The sequence below is a fragment of the Aethalodelphis obliquidens genome, unplaced genomic scaffold (assembly GCF_003676395.1).
Source record: "Aethalodelphis obliquidens isolate GAN/ISIS:26980383/991018 unplaced genomic scaffold, ASM367639v1 scaffold21, whole genome shotgun sequence".
NCBI lineage: Eukaryota > Metazoa > Chordata > Mammalia > Artiodactyla > Delphinidae > Aethalodelphis > Aethalodelphis obliquidens.
The window spans coordinates 28,296,101-28,311,251 of record NW_020837965.1 but is presented as its reverse complement, the minus strand read 5'-3'; the positions used below and the strand labels follow the sequence as shown (position 1 = coordinate 28,311,251).

The 15,151-nt window shown below is 68.9% G+C and overlaps 2 protein-coding genes across 3 annotated transcripts; both read right to left on the bottom strand.

Annotated features, from left to right (window-relative positions):
- Nucleotides 1–414: 414 nt before the first annotated feature.
- On the bottom strand, nt 415–2,158 carry CRIP1 (cysteine rich protein 1). The gene is made up of 5 exons (XM_027120824.1): nt 1,925–2,158; nt 930–1,024; nt 801–858; nt 674–720; nt 415–549 (listed from the first exon to the last, which is right to left on the bottom strand). Exons 1-4 carry the CDS (start codon nt 1,962–1,964, stop codon nt 680–682), a joined length of 234 nt encoding a protein of 77 aa, XP_026976625.1. The 5' UTR covers nt 1,965–2,158; the 3' UTR covers nt 415–549; nt 674–679.
- A 6,943-nt stretch (nt 2,159–9,101) lies between these two features.
- On the bottom strand, nt 9,102–14,483 carry CRIP2 (cysteine rich protein 2). Of its 2 annotated transcripts, XM_027120820.1 has the most exons (8): nt 14,219–14,483; nt 11,152–11,246; nt 11,012–11,069; nt 10,515–10,655; nt 10,364–10,432; nt 10,190–10,284; nt 9,817–9,874; nt 9,102–9,734 (listed from the first exon to the last, which is right to left on the bottom strand). In XM_027120820.1, exons 1-8 carry the CDS (start codon nt 14,259–14,261, stop codon nt 9,667–9,669), a joined length of 627 nt encoding a protein of 208 aa, XP_026976621.1. In that variant the 5' UTR covers nt 14,262–14,483; the 3' UTR covers nt 9,102–9,666. The 2 variants fall into 2 exon arrangements, with proteins under 2 accessions (XP_026976621.1, XP_026976624.1); XM_027120823.1 differs by lacking the exon at nt 14,219–14,483 and having other exon boundaries at nt 11,152–14,212.
- Nucleotides 14,484–15,151: the final 668 nt, after the last annotated feature.

Genomic DNA, 15,151 nt, shown 5'->3' with positions numbered 1-15,151 from the left:
GGCCACCTGCTAGTCCCTGGGCATGGCACGGGGGCAGATGAGGTGTCTGGGTGGATGCACGGCTGGCCCAGTCCGGCAGGGTGGCGATGGGGGATGGGGACAAGGGAGGAGCAGCAGGAAGTGGGGAGGGCAGGAGAGGGCTCCCCACCACAGCTCCCCAAAGCTTCTCAAAAACGGAACCAGCTCAGCGGATTCACCCTGCAGCCTCATGTTCCCACTGACCAATCCCAGAGCTGCAGAGGAGGGCTGGGGCATCTGCAGGGCTGAACGCGGGGCTGTCCAGGGTGGCTCCCTGGCAGAGTACCCCCGCCCCCACCAGGGCAGTGGGCAGCAAGGCTGGCTGCAGCAGGAAGAGCAAGTGCCCGGCAGGGTGCAGCCCCCTGCACTGTTCCCCCAGTGAAGTGCACACACAAGTAGGTCTTCCAAGTGTCCGGGTTTATTGAGGGCTTGAGGGTCTACAGGGGAGGCCCAGGTGCCTGTGGGGAGGGCCTGCCATCGGCCTAGAGGGGCAGCGGCCCGGCGGGCAGCCAGGGATGGGGTCTCCAAAACCTGTGCAGAGAGACAGGGACAGAGGTGAGTGCAGGCCCCAGGAGTGGTCGGACCTCACTCAGGGTGGGGGACCCCACTCTCAGGGCTGGCTGGGCTGGGCAGGGCAAGGGGGATGGGGGTGTACCTGGGTTTACTTGAAAGTGTGGCTCTCTGCCCCACCGCGCCCGAAGCCTGCGGAGAAGCAGTGGGCGGGTTAGGGGTGGCCAGGGGCTGTGGAGGTCAGGGTCAGGTGGGGGCTGCGGGGAGCATACCTTTGGGGCCGAACATGGCCGCGTAGCAGGGATGGTTGCAATAGGGCTTGCCTTCATGCTGCAGAGAGAGGCGCATGAGGGCCTGTCACCCCTCCCCCATGCCCCGGCCTCCCTCCAGGCCCCACCTACCTCGGCGTGAGACCCCGAGGTCAGCGTCTTTCCACATTTCTCACACTTAAGGCAAGGGCGATGCCAGTCCTTCCCCAGGGAGGTCACCCGCTCAGCTGCAGAGGGACAGACATGCCCCCCGCCCCGTGAGGTGAGACACTGCTCCTGGGACACGGGGCACACCCACCTGCTCGCACAGCGCCTTCTCCAGCCACCTCTGCTCAAGGCCTCGCCCACGCATGCCCGGTGGCCCACCCAAGGTCTCAGCGGCACCTGTGCCCCACGGGGGAGAGGGGCACCTCCAGTCCCCAACCAGTCCCGCCCAACTAGCGGGGGTGGGCGCCGGCCCTGAGCGCGCCCCTGAGGGCTTGGGTGGGGCTGCAGGAGGAGGCGAGGGGGCCTTGGGTCGGGACCCGGGCCGGCTACCGGGTTGAGCCCTCCGCCTCCGCACCGGTGACGGCGGTGGGGCCTAAGGGGCGCCCTTCCCCGTGGCGAGGCGGGGGGACTTCCCACCTCCTCCTGCCCTTCCCCTGGGTGGGCCCCGGGGCGCGGGACAGGAAGGCCGCGCCCGGGATCTGAGCGCGCCTGGTCTCGCGCCCGGGACGCCGGTTTCCGCGTCTGTTTCTACTTAGCGCTGGGAGGGGCGGCCAGAGCCCCGCGTTCCTTCCTACCCCTCGGGGTCCCCGCCCAGGGCGCGCGCGAGAGGAGGCTAGAGAGCGGAACCCGGAGACGGGAGACCCAGAGACGGGCAGACTCAGAGACGGGAGGCCCAGAGGGACCCGGAGAGACAGCGGGGCACAGAGATGGAGGGCCGTCCGACGCAGGGGTCCCGACCCGCACATCCAGGCGGCCGCGGGCAAGGCTGAGGCGTCGCCCCGAGGCGGTGCCCCAAGTCCCCCTGCGCCCCCGGCCCACCTGAGCGGCCCCGCGGCGGGGACCCTGGGCCGCGCTTCCGCGTGGGGCGGCTCAGGGACCCACAGTTCGAGCCGGGGAGGGTGGGGGTGGAGTGCGCTCACCAAAGTACACCTCTTTGTTGCACTTGGGGCACTTGGGCATGGTGGCGCCGGGTCCGGGTCGGGTGGCTGGGCGGGAGCAGAGCGGAGCGCGGGACTGGGTGGGTCGCGCCAGGTCCTCGCCTTTCAAGCACCCCGGGACCCCGCCCCTTTGGGACCCGCCCCTAGCGCCCCGCCCCCTGAGCCCTGGACTTGGGCCCGGAGGCCTCGGACCCAAGCCAGCAGACCGAGAAAGGTCATCTGGTCCACGCCCGCTTTGGGGTACGACCCGGGCCTAGCCGACGACAGAGCGTGATCCGAGCAGTGCAGGAGATCCGTGGGGACTCACTGAGGGGGCGGGGCTGGCGCACCCGGAGGAGCCCCGCCCCTCGCCCTGGACTCTGGACTCGCCGGGTCCAGGATCTGGGGCAGTGGGGCTCCCCAAGAGCAGGAGGGAGCACCCCACCCCCAGCCCCAGATATGCCGGAGCCAGGGAGGGAACCGGTCACCTCTAAAATGCAAAGAGATGCAAACCAGCGTGTCCCCTTCCCCCGATGGAGGTTTGGGGACACCTGCCAGGGGAGTCTCAGCCTGGTAGCCCTCCCCCAGGAACTCCCCGCGGCCTCCATCACGCGCGGGGCCAGGAGGACCGCCCCGCTCCGCCCCGCCCCAGTTCCCCACCCCCGAGGGACATACCGGTCTCTCTCACGCGCCCCACCTCAGACCCGTCCCTGGAAGTCCATCGGACCGCAGCGGGAACGTCCCCAGGGAATTCAGAAGAGGGGACTCCGCGACGGGGCATCCATTTTCTCCACGGGGACAGCCATCGGCTGCGGGGGCTGGGGGTTCTGTGGCGGGAAGTGGATGCGGCGACGCCCAGGCCGGCCCAGGCCGTCTGGGAGATGCCGGGGCCGGCGGGGGAGGGGTCTTTATCTCTGCGGGAAGCGCCGAGTGCAGAGCGGTCCAAGTCGTTCGTCCAAGGAAAGCGGGAGCGGCCCTGGAGCCTCCGCCGTGCCAGGCAGAGACCGCGGACCCCACCCGCCCCAGGAATGGGGGAAGACCTAGGGGGCTGGCTCTCTCGCGGGCTGCGGGGTCCTAGGCCAGCCTCTGCGGACCAGCGGAGAGGCCTGCATCTCAAGGGGGTGGGGCCCTCGAGGGGAGGCGGCTGGCCAGCCTCCCATCTGCCCCTTAGCCCAGGCTGAGGTGGAGGCCTGGGTGGGGTCCCAGTGCTCTGTGCCCTGTAGGACTCTGCCTGGGCCAACCCTCCTCCATCACTGTCACCCAGGCCACCTCCCTAGCCGTGTCTCCATCCTACACCCTGAACCTTTACCAGCACCAGCGTCCTCATGTGCCCTCAACCATCTCGCCAAACAAAACGTCATCTCTGGGCCTGTCCAGGCCCTGTCCCCATGGAGGGTGCTGGAGACCATCCTCTGACAGGGCCCAGGAGCTCCGGCCTCCCCACGCAGTGACGCCCTCACCCTTACCACCCGCTGCGAGCGCCCCCCCGCCCCCAGAGTCTGGCAACGGGACCAGGAGTGGAAGCCGTGGCTGCCTCCACCCCGACGGCGTCCCACCAGGCCCGGGTCGGGGTGACGGTAAGAGCTCCAAGCCTTCAAGGGTAAGGGAGGCCGGCCGCACCCCAGCCTCGGTGAGGAGGACGGCCCGCTGGACCCCACACTCCCGCGGCGGGCCCCCCACACCGCTCTCCAGTCACTCCCACCTCCCTGGGACCCCCTCTCTGAGGCCACAGTTCTGCCCCCCCACCCCGGGAGCTGTGCAAGCCCCGGGGTCCACAAGGTGGGTAGCCCCGGTGCCCGGCTGCCCGCTGCCCTCAGGAGGCGGTGCACGCCCTGCCCTGCACTGGTGGAGCTCCGGGCCCGGAGCCTCAACACCCTCTCTGCCTGGCACAGGGGCACCTCAGCATGGTTTCTGGAGCCGACACCACCGGCCCAACCTTCCCACAACCCCCACCCGGCCCTTGATGTCTCCTTGGCCTGCGCCTGATGCCACCAGGCCAGGCCAGGAACAGGAGGTGGTCCTGGCTTCCCTCATCTCCTGGCTCCATGATCCAGAGAGCAAGGTGGGCAGGAAAGAAAGCAGGAGAGTGCCGGGGGGTGGGAGGGTGGACGGGGCACACGGAGACACAGACACAGCTAGGAAATGCAGACAGGTAGAAGCAGCGAGAGGGGAGGAAGGGCAAAGACCCCTGGTGATGGAGAGGACCGCGTGGGCGGGGGGCACGGGGCAGGACACTCTGGGGTAGGTGGGCGTCTGTCACAGCAGATCCCGGGCATCAGGCCACACGTGTTGCACGCACCGCCTTGCAGATCCCTGAGAAGGCTGCCCCAAGTGGGTGTGCCAGGCCGAGGTCAACTCCACTGGGATGATGAGCTGGGGGGGGACAGTGACCGACAGGTTGCCTGGATGCGCACGCGTGTGTCCCAGTGCCTTCCTGGGTGGGCGTATCCATCAGGGTGTCTCTCGGGGCATGCGTGCATGAGGCCCTTCTCTGAGCAGCTGCCTTCCCATGTTTCTGCCCGGCCCACACCCCCAGCCCACTCAGGGCTCCGGGCCAGGTGGGGCTGTGAGCCGGCTTGTCTGCCCTCCACACACCTGGCCCCAGGGATGACGCCTCCACACCACCAACACTGGGACTCCAAACCCGCCTGACCCTGGGGGTGGGCGGAGCTGAGAGCCCCCCCCTTGATAAGCAGGGTGATGAATCTCTTCTTGGCCTTCCCCGCTGTTATTGCCATTGCCATGGTCACAGCACGGGCCCCTGTGGGGAGGATGCCGGGGGGGGGGGGGGGGGGCCGAGGGCCATGGGCGTTGCCCTCTGGTTGCTACATAGCACAGTTTTTCCAGACACACACACACACAGACACACACACACACACACACACACACACACACACACACACACACACACTGCCTGGAACCGTCCCAAAGCTTCGGTCACAGACTGACGTGTCCCTTCAACTCCCCCAGCTCCCTGTCTGTCCTGCCCACCTGTGGGGGTGGGGACCCCTCCAGCTGCAGACCCCCCAGCACTGGGGGACTGTGGTGGGTGGACAGATCCTTCAGCCCCCTAGACTCTATGGCCAGGCACACCCCCATTTGAGGCTTGACTGGGTGCCCATCAGGGCCCTGACAGTCCCTCCAGGAACAGGCTTCTTGCTTCCATGGGCTCACCTGCCCAGGATGCACTTGTGGGGGAGTGGCAATGGCCTGGCCCAAGGTCAACCAGACTCGGGACCACCGGTCCAGTTCAAGACCCAGATCTGCCTTGCCTGGCCCTCCACCCCTTTCCTTACTCTTTTGGGGCCCTAGTGGCATTTGCTGCACAAACCCATGGAAGGCACGGAGTGAAGCACCTCGCACACCCCAAGATGCAGCCCGCCCCAGCGCTACCAGCACCGTGGCCCTGCGCTCTTCTCCCTCCCAGCACTGGCTGGAGGCACAGGGGCTGCGTCTGGAGTGTGAGGGACAGCGGCCAGGACGGCTACTTGCCCCAGGCTGCTCTGTGCCCAGAATGTCCACCCTGCCCCAAGCCAGCCTAAGGGCATCCATGGCCCTGAGACCGGGGTGAGGTCACTGCGGAGTTCTGGCTGCCTGGCCAAAGCCACCTCCACACGCTCACCCTCTCTCTGCGCACTCCCGCGCCCTCGCCTGCTGAAGCTCCTCCCGGGCTCAGCTGGAGACCCAGATGGGAACCGGGCAGGACACTGCCCTGCCGCAGAATGCTGGATGCAGAGGGCCAGGCTGGGGCCCCAGGGCAGGGCTTGCCTGGGCTCCAGGCGCCGGGAGAATTGGTGAAGGCAGGGCTGGGCCCCAGTGACCGCTGAGGAATCCACCAGGAGAGCTCTGCCCCTCAGGGCTGGACAGACACCCCCGCCCCCGGGCACACCCCCCACCCCACCCCCACCCCCCGCCATGCCATACACTGTGACACTTGCCTCTGGCCTCTTCCCTACCATTCTCAAAGCCCCCACCCAGTGCCCAGTGCCCCAGTCTCCGGGCTCCCTCCTCAGTGTGGACAGGTGTAAGGATGTCCCCTGCTAGGGCTGGAGGCCAGCAGGGCCTGTCTGGTGTTCCTGCACCCAGATGCCCTGCAGGGCCAACATGTGCTCCAGGACCACTGCTGAGCCCTGGGCCAGAGCTGGCTTCCTGCCCCCAGAGGCCACCCCTCCCTGCCCTTCCCCCAGGCCCGGCTGAGTCTGAGTCGTGGAGACTCAGACATTCCCAGGGCCTATTTTTAACAGCTTGTCTCCCGGGGCCCCTTGTCTGGCCCGAGGTCCTGCCCCGGGCGGCCCTGGGGCTGGGGAAGGGAACGGACTCTGTGCTTTCCCAGAAGGACGCTGATCCTGTCCACCAGGCCACGGCCTGGCCAGGGTAGGAGAAGGCCCCTCTCCTCCTCTGCTGGAAGCAGGCGTGGGATGCAGAGGGGCTGGGGTGGAGGGATGCGGGCACCTACAGCCTTGAGTTCCCTCAGCCCGCCCTGCCCTGCCCTCCCCCTCCCCCCACCCCCACCCCAGGCTGAGCCTAGTTCCGGGAATCTCTGTGCCCTGGAGCCAAAGCCCATGCAGCAGCGCCTCAAATTCCAGCCTCATCAGCCCAGCAGCTGGGCATGTTCACGGCCACAGACCCACCCCTGCAGCCAGCTGGGCCCTGAGAAAACGTGCTGCCCACACCTGGCCGCCCCGGTCTCCCGCCAGTCCTTGCCTGTCCCAGCTCCCAGAGGCCCAGAGCCGGGGTCACAGGCACTAGGTGACTTCCTGACCCTTAGCACCCAGGGGGCCACAGCCCATGACCAGTGCGCCGGTGCTTGGAAAAAGGTCATGCTCCCTCAGGCCTAGAGCAGCTCAGCCAGGCTAGACTAGCTGGGTGGGGTCCCCAGGGAGCCTCCAACAGCAGAGGCCCAGGGGAAGGTGGGGGCCTAGGGCAGGGGATTCTGGGCCTCAGGGAAGTGGGGGCCGAGGGAGCTGCGGTCCCCACAGAGATGCCTGGAGGGTGGGGGTACCAGCTAGGGCCCAGGTCTGAAATGGGGTGCAGGGTGGGTCTTGGAGGGCCCTGGCGAGGAAGTGGGGAAGACTGGACCGGTGGAAGGTGGGGTACAGCTGGGGAGCAGGATGGCGGAGCAGGCCCGGGCGCTGTGCCCAGCCCTGGGGTTCTGGATGGAACAGAGGTGGTTAGATGGCATTTCAGGGCCGCCTCAACTGGCTGGGACCGGGCTGGAGGGGTGGGGGTGGAGGCCGGGCGGGGGTGGGGGGAGGTGGAGAAGGCGGCACACCGTACGGGCCTCCCCTGCGTCTTGCAGGGGCGCCCGAGGAAACACCTGGCTTGTGGGGAGGCGTCCTGGAGCTAGTGTCACCAAGAGAGCCCCGGCAGCGCAGGGCCACCCGCGGCCCCCACCGACGACACCCAGCGACCGCGAAGAGACAGACGGTACCGGCCCCGCCCCGATTTCCATGACAACCCCGCGGAAACAAACACGGAGGCGCGACCCCCTCCGCACGCAGGAAGTGGAACGCGCCCTCCCGGGCCAGAACCCGGCAGTGGGAGGGCACTGCGTCCCTGGCAGGGCTGGGCCGATCCTCCCTCCAGGCGACCCCGGCAGCCCTCGCCCCACCCCCCCAGGGCGGGCCTTCACACGAGAATAGGCCCCGCCCTTCCCCGGCTTTTGGGGAAGGGCGCGCCGCAGATCAAGTCTTCCCCTACGCAGTTTCCCCTGGAGCCTCCTGGAGGAGGGGCCCCGGCTGTGCTCTCAGCAGCCCCTAACCGGCCGGACGACAGGAATTTCCCATCCGACACCGGGAGCCCTCAGCGAGGGCGGGCCTGGGGGTGCTCAGGGAAGCCTGAGTTCTCCCCCAAACGACCCCCCAACCAAGGAGCCTCGTGCTGGCGGGAGGGAGGTGGGAATGTGGAGGGGTGTTGTCCCAGCCCCTCCTCCGAGCGTGCTTGCCCGAACCTCCCCTCTGCCTGGGGTGGGAACTGGGCGCCCTTGGGGCACCTGCTCCAGCGCCTCCCATCCCCAGGGCAGGCCGACCCACCCTGCACATCCTGGCTGCGCTCCAGGCGCCGGCCAGGTACGAGGAGACGCTGCCGCCCACGCTGGGCGCCTGGACTGGCCAGGAGGAGGGCGGCTTGGCACTGCAGACACCAGGAGCCGGCCCTCCACCCCAGGGACACGGTTGGCTGCTCGAGGGACAATGAGCCGGGCACCCAGGCTCAGCTGTGTCTGGGCCCGCGTACTGGAGGGCGGGCCAGGCACGGGCCTGTGCCACGGGCTGGGGCGCTGGGAGCTGTCCCTGGGGGCAGGGCACGTGGGGAGCCGGCTGCCTATGGTGCTGGGGACACGGGCCCAGATTGAGCAGGCCCGGATGACGCTCCCGGCTCGGGGAGGGCGAGGCATCTGGGGGTGGGGTGCTGGGAGCAGGCCAGGGCAGGGCTGAGCACTGGAGGGCAGGTCTCCGAGGGTTCTGCCCCCGCGCCCAGCGTGGAAGAGAAGGGGCGCCCTCTGGTGGGCTGCCCGGGAGCCAGCAGGTAAAGGGAAGGCAGACGAGGAGGAGAGGCCTCCTCCCAGCTACTGAGAGTTCCCGGTTGCAAAGGCAGAGCCTGGACAGCCTGGGGAGGCCAGAGGTGAGTCCATCAACACTGCAAGCCCAGAGGCAGATGCTGTTCAGGCAGGAGCCCCTAGGCCCCTCCTCCAGACTGCCCACGTTCTGTCCCTGGGCTCCCACCAATGCCGGGGCCGGCCGACCACGCTCGGCCTCGCTCCCCCAAACCCTCTGTACTTCCAGGCTCCTCCTCGTCCCTGACCACCCTTCACCGGCTTCTCCCCCTGCAGAGGACCCCTCCTCTGCTCACCTGCCCCCTCTCCCTCCACATGCCATGCCCTCTGCTCTTTCCCGAGGCTGACCTCTCCCTCTGGGTCTCTGATGGATCAGAGGACCCCCTGGTTTTGGTGCCCATGTCTGGGGACCAGGACCCCACCCCCGGATGCCTCCCACCCTCCCCACGTCCAGCTAGTCTGGTCCCTCTCAGGGGCCCAGCCCACCTCAGTGTCGGCACCACAGCCTAAATCAGCGCCTCCCCGCCTCCCAGCCACGACCACCGCCGTTGGGAAGAGGACCCCCGGACGAAGGGACGCTATCCCGGCTTCACACCCGTGCCACAGACACAGACACAGTGCGGGGTAGTGCGATCCTCAAACCTTTCATTGACAGCAGAACGCCCGGCAGTCGAATGTGAGCCACGTGAGGGCGGCGGGCGGGCGCTGGCGAGGCAGGGTGGGAGGCGGGCAGAGGGCTCCTGGCAGGGATGTCCCTCCACCCTTGGGACACTGTGAGGGGCGTGGCTGTGGCTGTCACGGGCAGGGGGAGCATAAATAACACTGTGGGCAGGACTCGGGCAGCAGGAGGGGGAGCGTGGGGCGGCCACCTCAGAAAGACCCACCCAGGCCACAGGGACGTTCAGGGACGTGTGGGCCGTGAGATGCAGACATGGGGACACGGGGGGCCAGGAGGACACAAAAGGGGTGACGGGTGGCTGGGGACACAAAGGCAGACACACCCAGGGAGACAGGGTTGGTGGGCAGGGCTCTGGAGTCAGCTCAGGGGCTTCCTCCCCAACACGCAGGCCCTGGACTCGCAGGTGCTGAGGTGGGACTGGGCGGCGGTCACTCTCCCCTCGTAGCCAAGCAGTGGGCCCCTGGCCAGGGGCCTGCGCAGGCGGGCCAATGCCCCGCAGAAGGGCCTGCGGGCCTAGGGCTGAACCTTGCCCTCGGGGTCCTTGTCATAGATGTAGCTGCCAACAGCTCCGGTGTTCACCCCTGTGGGGAGAGGGGCAAGGGTGGTAGGGGAGGGGTGGAGGAAGGGGGACCCCGCATCCCAGACCCTCCTGGCCACACTCACCCTTGGGTCCGAAAAGTATTCCGTAGCAGGGCTTGTGGCAGTAGGGCTGGCCGTCGTGCTAGGGACGAGATGGGGGGGGGGGTGAGAAGCGAGGGCCACGGAGTCCACACTCCCCACTCCCCCTGATGGCTTCCTCCGGGTCTCCCTGAACCCTCGAGTTCTCAAAGCCTTGGCCAGGTCGGCTCACCTTGGGGGAGCTGGAGGGGAGGACAGCGCCGCCACGCCACGCCACGCCACACAGCACTGCGTGCACGCGAGCCACGAGGCTGGCCACCAGGGGACAACGCCCACCGCCCGGCACCCCCCTCCCCCGCCTCCCGTCCCCGGCAGCTGCGCGCCCCGCCCCCAACCGTCCAGCCGGCGCCCCTCTCACCTCCGCGTGCCCGCCTGGGGTCAGCGTCTTCCCGCAGCGCTCACAGCGCAGGCACGGCCGGTGCCAGTCCTTGCCCAGAGACGTCACCTTCTCGGCTGGGGACGGGAGAGGTGGTGAGGTCGGGGGCCCCCCTGGCGGAGACCTCCCAGGCTGGGGGTGGGCGCGGCCACTCACCAAAGTAGACCCTCTTGTTGCAGCGAGGACACATGTTGGGTTCCCCGGTGAACGTGGTGACGCTGGAGGCTGGGAGGGGGAGGAGTCAGGACGGGGCACAGCGGCTCCGACGCCCCGGCCCCCCTGCCCCCGGAAACTCAGCCCAGCCCACCTTTGCTGGGCCCCTTCGGGGGGCCGCTGGCCTTCCGCTCCTCAGCTCGGGCCACGGGGACCTCGATGGGGCCAGTGACCTGCGGTTTCTCGGCAGAGGGCTTCTCGTAGATGTAGGAGCCGGCACCTCCGATATTCACCCCTGTGAGGTGGCAGGCACTGTAGGGGGGGTGGCCAGTGGGCTCGCCCACCACCCAGCCCTCACAGCCACCCCCCAACTTCTCAGAAAAGGGTCCTCCACGGCCCACTGTGGGGTCAGGACCCCCACCCAGAGGGCAGCCGTGGACTGCAGATTTCCGGGAAAGGCACGGAGGATGCTGGTCCTTCAAGGACGGGAGGGGCCAGCATGGGGAAGGAGACAAGGGGGCCGGGGGAATCCGAGGGTCCACAGCGTCCCGCCAGGCCAGCCCCAAGTCTCTGCTGGGCCGAGGATCGGCACTGGCCACGTCCCCCAGCGCTGGAGTAGATCACACGCCGTGGCGCCCCACCCAGGCTCACCTTTGGGTCCGAACAACGTGGCATAGCAGGGCTTGTGGCAGAAGGGCTTCCCGTCATGCTAGGCAGAGGGCAGGGCATGAGGGCGGGGGCCGGGCCTGGGCTCCCCGGCCCCCCCCTCCCTGCCCGGGGGAGGGGCTCACCTCGGCGTGGCCCCCTGGCGTCAGCGTCTTGCTGCAGTGCTCGCACCTGAGGCAGAATCTGTGCCAGTCTTTGCCCAGGGAGCTCACCTTCTCAGCTGGGGCGGGAGGGGGGTCAGGGCCAGCGCCCTCCTGCCCTCCCGCGCTCAGCTGCCTGCTGCCCCCGCTGTCCTGCCCGCTCCTGGGCAGCCTCTGCGCCGGGTCCCCTTCATCCCCACCCAGGAGCCACGTGGCACCTGCCTGCTCCCCCACCGTAACCACCTTCTGCTCCCCAGGGGCCCTGCTCTCCCTCTGGGTCTCAGGCACCCTCATCACCCTGGGTCACGGGCTGCAGCAGAGAACTTGGACGGGGTCCCAGCTCAAGCACCTGCTAATCCCCTCACCAGGACACCTGCCCCTCCCTCACACACATCCCCAAACCCTCCAATCAGGCCCTAATGGAGCTGGCAGAGCGCCCCCGCTGAAGGGTGGCCCCAAGCCTCCAGAACCCCTGCGAGAGGCCAGTCCCTGTCGCCACCATGGGACACCCGTGGGACAGGACGCCTGCCTGTCTATATTTGGCTTCCTCTCCCTAAGCTCTGAGCGGCCCCCCCCGCCCCCCCCGCCTCTGGCTGCTGCTTTGGCACTCAAGGTCTGAGACCAGCTGCTGAGGGTCACGTTGGGGCCCCTCCCTGTCCCCTGCCCCAGGCTGGGGCTGCTGGGCCACCTCCCAGTGGACGGAAGCTGAGGCTTCCCCAGGGGAGCACAGCAGGAAAAGGGCGGAGGAGAGGGCAGGAAGAAAGGCCGGAGCTGAGTTGGAATTCCTCCCAACTGGAAAGGGGCCCGGCCAGAGGCATCGGGGAGGGGAGCAGGGGGGTCAGGTGGGCTGGGCCCCTTCCACCCTGGCAGAATCTGGCCAAGCCCCAAGAAGAGGCCAAGGACCAGTGGCTCCTCTGGTCCCCCTCACAGAGGGGCCCCCACCAGGGCCCCAGCAGAGCAGGGAGAGAGGGCCTGGCCAGGGGCACCCCGAGCCCCAGGAGGCTTGTGGGTGCTGCTGGAGGGCAGTGAGTCCCCCTGGTGGCCCAGGTTCGGAGCCCTGAGCGATGTCTCCCCACGGCCCTGGTGGAACCTGCTGGCCCCGGCCAGGGGCAGCACAAGCTTAGATCCCTCTGGCCACTCCACCAAGGAGGCTGGGACGCAGGCTGGCCAGGCCTCGCCCCAGGTCCATGCCAGGGCAGATGGGAGCTGGCTGAGCCCAAGGCGGGCTCAGATCCTCTCCCAGTTCTCCTTCTGGCCAGCGGCGGCCGAGGCAGCTGCAGCTCAGGGCTGCCAGAACCACTGGCTGGTTTGTAGGATGTGGCCACCTGGGGGCAGGGGAATGACCCTCAGACCCACTGGCCAGGTCGACGGCCACACATTACCGGCCCAAGTTGGGAAGGCAGAATCGATTGAGCCTAATGGCTCGGAAGGGAACCGGCCCTCACCCGGCTGCACGGTTGTTGGGGACACAAAGGCTCGGTGTCCCTGAGGTCACCCTGGGGTATCCTGGCCCAGGTTGCACTGTGCACACGCTTGGGGTGTAGGCTGCTGGGGTGAAGCCTTATTGGGGGTAGGCTGCTGGGGTGAAGCCTGATTGGGGGTGGAAGGGTCTGGTCCCCAGCCCTTTCCTCCACCAGGGCCTCCAGACCAGGACAGAAGCCAGCCTAGTCTGAGCCGCCTTTGTTTTCTGCTGGGAGCCGGCGGCCGCCCAAGCAGGCAGAAGTGCTTTTCCGGGCTGTCCACGGGACTGTCGGCCCGGTCCTGAGCTAGCATGACTGGGAGCAAAGTTGCGGGCAGCGGGGCTGGCAGGAGGACCCCTGGCGCTGGCCCCCACCCTGAGCCTTACAGGATGAGCCCTGTCTGGGATGGGGACAGAGGGCTGGGCGGACTCCTGGGGAGGCATCCGGAAGCCCCTCGGCTTCCAGCCAGCCCAGAAGCACTCCAGGCCAAATCCGGTCCCTCCCCTCTGGGAACAGCAAACAACGTCGGCCTCCTCCGGCCTCCTCCTCGCGCTCTGGCCTGCTGGGAAGCCAAGTGGCCATCTTCACCTCGGCCTGTCCCCAGTCCAGACCCGGACCACTGCCCTTAAGATGACAACAGAAGGATCGGATCCCCCGTCTGTCCCTGTCTCTCCCTGCCCTTCTGGCCATCCTGGCTTGTGCCACCAAGTCTGTCTGTGTGGGCGTTGGTGGGAGGCTCGGTGGGCAGGGACTTCGCCGCCCTGGCAAAGTCGGATCAGCCAGGATGAGCGAGAGTGGGTGAGCCAGACAACAGGGTCAGAGCGCCAGAGTGTGGGTGAGCCAGTGCTGGCGGGGGGGGGGGGCAGGTGCCGCCAACCCAGGGGGCATCCTGGCAGAGAGGACCCCCTCCTACCCAGCTACCTCCTCCTGAATGCCACTGTTCTGACCTTGAGGAAGCAGGGGGCCTGGCCACCTAGGCTCCAGCGTCCTCTCCTGCCTGTGGGGACTCGCTTGTCACCCCACCCCCGGGAAAGTCCTGGGGGGACGTGAGCCAAGGAAAGGCGCGCGCTGGGACACGCAGGAGGTAGAGGCCAAGGTCGCCCCCGCGTGGACTGAGTCCAGACAGAGCCCAGCCCTGGCCCAGCCCCGCGTGGGCAGAGGTCGGGGTGGGGGCTGGGGGTCACGGGTCGAGGCCACGCCATCCCGGCCACGTGTCCGCGGAAGGCGGGACTGGGGTCCGCGCGAAACGGCCGAGACGGACAGGAGCGCGCGAGAAGCGCCCGGAGATTGCTGCCCCGCCCGACCCCGCCCCGCTCGGCACCGCCGGGAGAACCGCGATGCGCCCGCGAACCCAGAGCTCTCCCCCAATTCCGGGCGTATTCTCGGGGGGACCACGCGCCCCCCCACCCGCCGGGCCTCGGGCCCCTGCCCCACCCCCATCGTCCACTTCGGGGTTCGGGCGTGGCCGCCCCCAGCTTGTCGCCGCTCCGCCCTTCAGCCGCACCCGCGTGGGCAGCGCGGCGAGCCGGGTCGGGGCCGCGCATCCTGGACCGAGAAGGGCGACGGGGTGCTGGCCGGGCCCGGGCACTCACCGAAGTACACGGTCTTGTCGCACTTGGGGCACTTGGAGGCCATGGCCGGTGCGCTCCCGTTCAGCCCGTGTCCTCCGCCCGCGCCCGTCTCCCCGCCGCCGCCGCCGCCGCCGCCCCGCCCGCCCCGCCCGACCGGCTGTCTGTGCTCCCATTGGTCTGCGTCCGGGGCGGGGCGTCGGGAGCCCGCCCTCGGGGTCCGGGCGCCGCGGGGGCGGGGGCGCACCTGCAGGGGCGGATGGGGGGCGACTGGACCCGCCGGGCGCCCCTGGGTCGCGCGCGCGAGGTGGCCTCTACCCAGGCCCGCCCTGTCCTCGCCTGTTTCCATGGCAACGTCGGGGCAGCCAGCCGGGCCGCGGGTGGGGCTGGGAGTCCGCGGCCCCCTCGACTGGGGGCGTCCTGGCCAGCGGGGGCCTCGGCCCGGAAGCGCGGCGTCGGGACAAGCAGACTGACTCCCCGACGGCGGACCGGTCCGCCCTGCCCGGTCCTGGCGCCCGGGTCCCCAAGGGAACCCTACCCCACCCTGCCGCGCGCCGCCACCCCGCTTCCCTTTGTTGCTCGGTTTCTATAGCAACGGCCTTGCGGTGGGATAGGAGCGGCATTCCGGGCGGGCGCGCCACCGGTCCAGGCCCGGTCCCGGCCCCGCCTAACACTGTCAGTGGTGCTGAAGGCCCAGCGGGCGGAGGGCAGGGCGCCTGCCACTTCCAAAAACAGCGCGAGAGAAACTGCTGGAAGGGGGTTGGGGAGGGGATGCCTGGCACCGAGGGGACCCGCGGGGCTGTGCTGCAGGCTCTGAAGTCGTCCTCCCCAAGCTCTCCCACCCGAGGGCGCTAGGGAGGGGAGGAGAGGAGGGGGAGGAGATGTTGGGGCCCCTGGAGTGCCCCTTTCGAGGGTGCTGTGGCCGGCCAAATGGGCGGACCCTGCCGCCAGCTTCTA

Coding starts and splice junctions, on each gene's coding strand:
- CRIP1 (XM_027120824.1), bottom strand. CDS start 1,964: ATGCCCAAGTGCCCCAAGTGCAACAAAGAGGTGTACTTTG. Junction 1,025..1,924: donor CAACAAAGAGGTGTACTTTG/GTGAGCGCACTC, acceptor GTCCCTCTGCAG/CTGAGCGGGTGACCTCCCTG. Junction 859..929: donor CCTCGGGGTCTCACGCCGAG/GTAGGTGGGGCC, acceptor CTCTCTCTGCAG/CATGAAGGCAAGCCCTATTG.
- CRIP2 (XM_027120823.1), bottom strand. CDS start 11,460: ATGAGGGTGCCTGAGACCCAGAGGGAGAGCAGGGCCCCTGGGGAGCAG. Junction 11,070..11,151: donor CGCCAGGGGGCCACGCCGAG/GTGAGCCCCTCC, acceptor CCCTCTGCCTAG/CATGACGGGAAGCCCTTCTG. Junction 10,285..10,363: donor CAACAAGAGGGTCTACTTTG/GTGAGTGGCCGC, acceptor TCCCGTCCCCAG/CCGAGAAGGTGACGTCTCTG.